Source organism: Ovis canadensis, chromosome 14 (genome assembly GCF_042477335.2).
Source record: "Ovis canadensis isolate MfBH-ARS-UI-01 breed Bighorn chromosome 14, ARS-UI_OviCan_v2, whole genome shotgun sequence".
Classification (NCBI taxonomy): Eukaryota; Metazoa; Chordata; class Mammalia; order Artiodactyla; family Bovidae; genus Ovis; species Ovis canadensis.
In genome coordinates, this window is record NC_091258.1 from 67,392,243 (window position 1) to 67,399,127 (window position 6,885).

Below are 6,885 nucleotides of genomic sequence, written 5' to 3' on the forward strand. Positions count from 1 at the left end.
ACATAGCTTCATGTTAGAGATGAAAATAATATGGAAGCGAGGTGCTAAACTTCATACACACACGCACACACACACACAATGGCTTGCCCTTTTAGTAGCTACTCGGCATGGAGGGGTGGAAGGGGAGTGCCCCAACTTCCCTTCTGCCCTTCCTGTTGTGTCAACTCCAGCTGATGCCCTGCGGAGGGCCAGTCAGCCTAAAAGAGTCAGCAGAGAGCCGCAGGGTCAGGTTATCATGACATCATGCGGACGAGTCTATTTTCTACCTGAGCCCTTGATCCATGCCACAAGCTTTACAGATATTGACTCTTCAAAGCCTCCCCAAACTGGTGAGGTAGGCTCATCTCCGTGACTAGCTTCTCAGATGAGGAAACCCAGAGAGAGAGCCGGCCAAAACTGTGCACTCAGAGTCACAGAGGCCAGGTCTGCTCAGGGTCACTGGCTGTCCGGCCTTCCAACTCTCCTGAACCTAAGACTTTTGGATGATGATGTTCTAGGGCCTGGAGTTTCAGAGCGGGACTAACTAACACAGTTTGAAATTCAGCTCTGTTACTTGCTTAGCTGCGCCGCCTTCGGTAAGTTCTTTCTCTATGGCCTCAGTTTTCTTGTCTGCAGAATGGGTCTAACAATGATGTGAAAACTGGAGGGTTGTTGTATGGACTAAATGATATAATATGTAAAGGGGCTTGGAGCAATGCCTGGCACAGAACACAAAGTACTCACTAGATGGTGCTTAATAATGATAATAATGAAAGGGGATTTCCTGATGGCTCAGATGGTAAAGAGTCTGCCTGCAACACGGGAGACCTGGGTTGTAGTAGTAGTTTTGATTCTCATTCTATGGTAGACAATGTCATTTCTCTGTTCAGCACCTTCCCATGGCTCCCATCCCATGCAGAATAAAAGATGAGGAGCTTACAGTGCCTACATAGGCACTGATACCTCTGTTTTTACCTCCCATCTATTCCACAGGAGATGGAGTTCTAACGTGTACCATCCTGTCCCCGCCTTAGGGCACCTGCACTGGCTCTTTCCTCTGCCTGGGATTCACTTCTCCCAGATCACGGCACAGCTCCCTCCCCACCTCCTTTCTTGTTGTCCAGTCCCTGTTTGACTCTTTTTGACCCCACGGACTGCAGCCCACCAGGCTTTCTTGTCCTTTACTATCTCCCAGAGTCTGTTCAAACTCATGTCCATTGAGTCGATGATGTCATCCAACCATTTCATCCTCTGTTCCCCCATCCTCCCTCTTCTCCTCCTGCCCTCCATCCCCTCCTTTCTGGTTTTGCTCAAATGTCACCTTCTCAGAGAGGCCTTCCTTGACCCCTCATTTAAAGTTCCACTATAAGGAATTAAAAATTCCTTGTAATGCAGGAGACCTGGGTTCGATCCCTGGGTTGAGAAGATCCCCTGGAGAAGGGAAGGGCAGCCCACTCCAGTACTCTTGCCTGCAGAATTCCATGGACAGAGGAGCCTGGCCGGCTACATGCCATCCATGGGATCACACCGAGTCGGACACAACTGAATGATTAACACTTTCACATTTGTCTCGATGAATATTCAAGTTCCAATAGTTTAGATTCTAGAGTTCCAGTTTGCTAACTGGCTAGTGGTCAATGCTCTGGAGCTTCATTAGAGCCACCAGTCACGTGTAGCTATTTAAATCAATGAAAATGAAATAAGATAGAAAGTTTAGTTTCTCAGTTACCCTGGCTCCCATTTCAAATACTCGGTAGCCACGTGTGGCTGGCAGTTACTGTATTGGACCACAGATATGGACTATTTCCATCAACATTGAAAGTTCGATTGGACGGGGCTGGTCTAGAATGCCAAGCAATAAATGGCTAGCTAGCTACTAAATTCTAAGAATTTAGTATTTTGGAATTCTAAGATTTTTAGCATGTTAGAATTCTAACATGGTAATATTCTAGAATTCCAAGATGTTAATAAGCTGGGGCTCTTACACTGTAACATTTTAGAATTCCAAGATTCTAATGTGCCGGAGTTCTTTTTTTCTTATAGCTTTATTTATTTTGACTATGTTCAGTCTTTGTTGCTCTGCAGGTTTTTCTCTAGTTGCTGTGAGCAGGGACTACTTTTCCGTTCCGGAGCCCCAGCTTCTCATTGCAGTGGCTTCTCTTGTTGCGGATCACGGGCTCAGTAATTGTGGCTTCTGGGCTTTAGAGCACAGACAGGCTCAGTAGTTGTGGAGCACGGGATTAGTGGCATGTGAGATCTTCCCGGACCAGGGATCGAACCCGTGTCTCCTGCATTGGCAGGTGGATTCGTTACCACTGGGCCACCAGGGAGGCCCTGCACTGGAGTTCTAACGTTGTCCTGTCCTGGTTTCCGAGATGCTAATGGGCTGAGGTTCCTATCCACTAGGATTCCGAGGGCCTGACAGTTTTCGTCTCTTGAGTTTTCACACCATTGCTCGCCTTCCCAGGTGTCTGCAGCCTGGATGGAGAACACTTCTCTTGGCAACGAGTATGGGGATTACAGCGACCTTCCGGATCTCCCAGTGGACTGCGCTGACAGCTCCTGCATCTCCATTGACCTCCTCCACTCGACCCCACTCCTGCTGTATGCCGCCGTCTTCCTGGTGGGGGTGCCGGGCAATGCCATGATGGCCTGGGTGACCTGGAAAGAGGCCCGCCAGAGGGTCAGTGCCATCTGGTTCCTCCACCTGGCCGTAGCAGACCTGCTCTGCTGTTTGTCTCTCCCCATCCTGGCGGTGTCAGTCGCCCACAAGGGCCGTTGGCTGTACGGGGCAGCGGGCTGCCGGACCCTGCCCTCTGTCATCCTGCTCTCCATGTATGCCAGCGTCCTCCTCCTGGCCACTCTCAGCATGGACCTTTGCTTGCTGGCCCGCAGGCCCACCTGGTGGGGGGCAGCCGGGCGGGCGTGCAGGGTGCGGGCAGTCTGTGGGACATGCTGGGGGCTGGCCCTGCTGCTCACTGTGCCCTCAGCCATCTACCGCCGGCTGCATCAGGAGCATTTCCCGCACCGGCTGGAGTGTGTGGTGGACTACGGTGGCTCGACTGTGGCTGAAAATTCAGTGACGGCCGCCCGGTTTATTTTTGGCTTCCTGGCGCCGCTGGTGGTCGTGGTCGTCTGCCATGGTGCCCTTCTGTGTCGTGCTACCCGACGCCGCTGGCCACTGGGCCTGGCCGTCGTGGTGGGGTTTTTTGTCTGCTGGGCCCCCTACCACGCGCTGGGATTGATACTCACCTTGGCGGCCCCACACTCCACCCTCCTGGCCCAGGCCCTGCGGGCTGAACCCTTGGTGGTGGGCCTGGCCCTTGCTCACAGCTGCCTCAATCCCGTGCTTTTCCTCTATTTTGGGCAGGCTCAACTCCGCCAGTCTCTGCCAGCTGCATGTCGCTGGGCCCTGAAGGAGCCACAGAGTGAGGATGAAAGTATGGTCAGCAAGAAATCGACTAGCCACGACCTGGTCTCAGAGATGGAAGTGTAGGCCAGGGGGAAATCGGTTTCTATCCTCCTATCCCATTTTGCAAGACAGGCTTCAGGCATAGCTGGATCGAGGAGCTTAATGATATTGTCATTTGTTTTTATTCATTCAACAAACATTTGTTATGCCCCTGCCATGTGCCGTGCAGATATAAAACATTTCCATCATTGCAGGAAGTTCTATTGGACAAGGTTGCTCTAGAATATCACTTGTTCAGATCTTTGAAATCACATTGTAGTGATACCTTCTTAACTCCAGGACAGCACTTTACACACAGTTTCTCCTTTAAGGTAATTCTTACAACAACCCAGAGGTCATTTGCCCAAGATCACACACACAAGGAAATTGTAGAGCTGAGATTGGATCCCATGTTTACCTGACTCTAGTATCCATGCTCTCGATCACTGAAAATTTCCTTCAATGCCTTCTTCAAATAGTACTCCCTCCAGGGAGGTCTCCCTGATTCAGTCCCCTTCCTGGGGAACAGAACATTCTGTTCTCCAAGTTTCTGGAACAAACGTTCCCAGCTAACCTGTAAAATTTCCAAGGACAACATCTGGGCTAGTTTAACTTCTGTCTCGCCTCCACCCTTCCCAAACTTTAAAAAGAGCCAAACTACGTTTGTGTACAGAGTTTTCTTCCAACTAGATTGTGAGCTACCCCAATGATGGAGATCTTTTTCTTGCTTAAAAAAAAAATCTGATACAGGGACACGTCTTAGGTCAACAACACATATTTTATTTTTTGATATTTTATTCAGCATTCTCACGGAGAAGGAAATGGCAACCTACTCCAGTATTCTTACCTGGGAAATCCCATGGACAGAGGACAGAGGAGCCTGGCAGGCTGCAGTTCATGGGGTCACAAGAGTTGGACATAATTTAAGAGACTAAACCACCAGAATTCTCATGCATGATCCAAAATTGCCTTATCAAGTGAATCCTGTCCTGGGACAAAAAGTTGGAAGAAATCTTGCTGGTAATCCATTGGGGCCAGGTGCCATTTAGGAGAGTCCTTTGTACATTTGTAAATAGTCTTTTGTATTTTTCCAGATTTGTTTTCCTTTCTTAGTGCATCAGTGTCACTTCTTGTTAAAAAGAATCAATTTCATGAAACCTTTTAGAGTCTTTCTGAGCAACTGTCCATAGAAGTCCTTTGACCATGAAAAAGAGCCTTGCTTTTGGTTCGTTGTAACTTCCTCCTTTTGCTCTCAAGTTTCTTCTTCGGTTTTTGTTTATTTTTAGCATGAATGTATCAAGTTCTTTAGGGTTCCAATTAGAAGGTTTCCCAAGAACTAGTTTCACCTTTTCTACTCAATCCTTAGCATTGGTAGTTTGTTATTTTCTTCCTAATTTCATATTTGTTGTTTTCTTTCTCTCATTTTCATTAAAAAAATTGTACTTCTCTTTTGTACATTTTAAGCAGATGTTAGTCAATTTCTTCCCCTTCTTTTTTTGATAATGACATAAGAATTGACCCCTCGATGTTCTAATTGCTTCCTAAGGATTCAATAGTTACATACATCTTACCCCTTGACATCCCAACTCATTGTAGAATAAATAACTTAATATGCTCAAAAGAGAAGTATGGATTTTCTCTTTCAGCCGTCCTCCTGCGTCTTTTCCATCTCAGTTGATGGCAACTCTATTTCCAGGCACTCCGGCCAAGAACCTTGGGCCACCTCCGTTTCTCTCATATTCACAGTCCATGACCAATTTATTAGCCAATCCTTGCAGATTCGATCTTAAAGCATCAATCTTCTCCACCATCATCCTGGTCCAGCCATCTATTGTGGCAGCCTCTCCCTTGGGCCCCTCTTCTTATCTTGAATCCCTGTAAGCTGTTCCCCACATGGGAGCCAGAGGACTCTGTTAAAATCTAAGTCACATGGAACTCTGCCCATGGATTCCACCGCACTCAGATTGGAAGCCAAAGTCCTCACTTATATCCTCCTCCTCTCTCCCACCTCATTCTCTACTGTTTTCCAACCTTTATCCAACTACACAAGCCTGCTTGCTGACCCTTGAACCCTCCAAGTTATGTGGTTATCTCAGTCTTTGCCTCTGTTTCTTCCTCTGCCTTGAATGCTCTGGCCAAGGGATCCCCATGGCTTGCAACACTGTTTTTAGCTCTTTGCCTAAATGTTACTTTCTGGGAGATGTCTTCTCTTGACTATCACTGGACCAAATAGCAGCATTCCTTGTCCCTTCCCTGCTTTGTTTTACTTCATAGAAAATGCAGTTCTGCTTGACATTCTATATATTTATTTTAATCTACGTGTCTGTCTCCCTCACCAAAACATAAACTCCTTTGTTATGTTCATTTCTGTATCGTCAGTACCTATAACTGATTCTAGAAATGAAAGTTGTACCTTCTTAACCAAGACGCTATCCAAAGGAAAAAGGAGAATGATGGGAAGGATATAAAAAATGAAAGATTTGGTTGGGAAGATCCCCTAGAGAAGGAAATGGCAACCTACTCCAGTATTCTTGCCTAGAGAATCCCATGGAGGGAGGAGCCTGGTAGGCTACAATTCACGGGGCGCAAAGAGTTGGACACGACTGAGCTACTTAACAAACATTTATCAAGCGCCTATATGTATAATAGTGAAAAAAGTTTAGCTACTTTATGTATGTATACTTTTGCATTTGTTTTTCTCAACAATTGAAAAGTAGGCATTATCTTCGTTTTATAAATAGGGAAACTGAGGCTCAGTGCTGCAATGACTGACCCATCTAGGACTAAAGAGGAGTCACTTTTCTCCTGCAAGTAGTCATTCATTCAACATTCACCGACTATCTAATCCCTGTGTTTGTCTCTGGAGAACCTAGGACCTTCAAGACAGAAAGCTTGGAAGTTGAATTGTATTATTCATTAATGAGTTATAGGGTGAATTTTACATGAATAGATTACATTAATGATTGTGAATTATAATACATCAATGTAAAGACCCTGATGCTGGGAAAGATTGAAGACAGAAGGGGACGACAGAGGACGAGATGGTTGGCTGGCATCACTGACTCGATGGACATGAGTTTGAGCAAGCTCCGGGAGTTGGTGATGGACAGGGACGACTGGCGTGCTGCAGTCCATGGGTCGCAAAGAGTAGGACACGACTGAGCGAGTGGATGGAACTGAACACATCAATGTATTAATAATTAATACATTAATAATATGAATTATAATAACTAAATCACGGGGGGGGGGTGTTTTGATAGTGTCTGGGCTCAGGCCAGCGTCTTATTTTGGCTAAATCCCGGCGTCCAAGCGACCCACGGATACAACTAGCTGTTCCAGAGGCAGGAAAGACCAATTCTCCACCGTCACGCCTCCACTGGCCCCCAGAGGGCGCAGCGTCTCCCGAAGCTCCGCCCAAAGCGAGGCGGGGCCTGATCATTCTGTACGCAGGCGCA

The 6,885-nt window shown here is 47.0% G+C and overlaps 1 protein-coding gene across 1 annotated transcript; it reads left to right on the forward strand.

Moving 5' to 3' along the window:
• C5AR2 (complement C5a receptor 2) lies at positions 1 to 5,051 on the forward strand. The gene is made up of 2 exons (XM_070289299.1): positions 1 to 575; positions 2,447 to 5,051. Exon 2 carries the CDS (start codon positions 2,462 to 2,464, stop codon positions 3,473 to 3,475), a length of 1,014 nt encoding a protein of 337 aa, XP_070145400.1. The 5' UTR covers positions 1 to 575; positions 2,447 to 2,461; the 3' UTR covers positions 3,476 to 5,051.
• Positions 5,052 to 6,885: the final 1,834 nt, after the last annotated feature.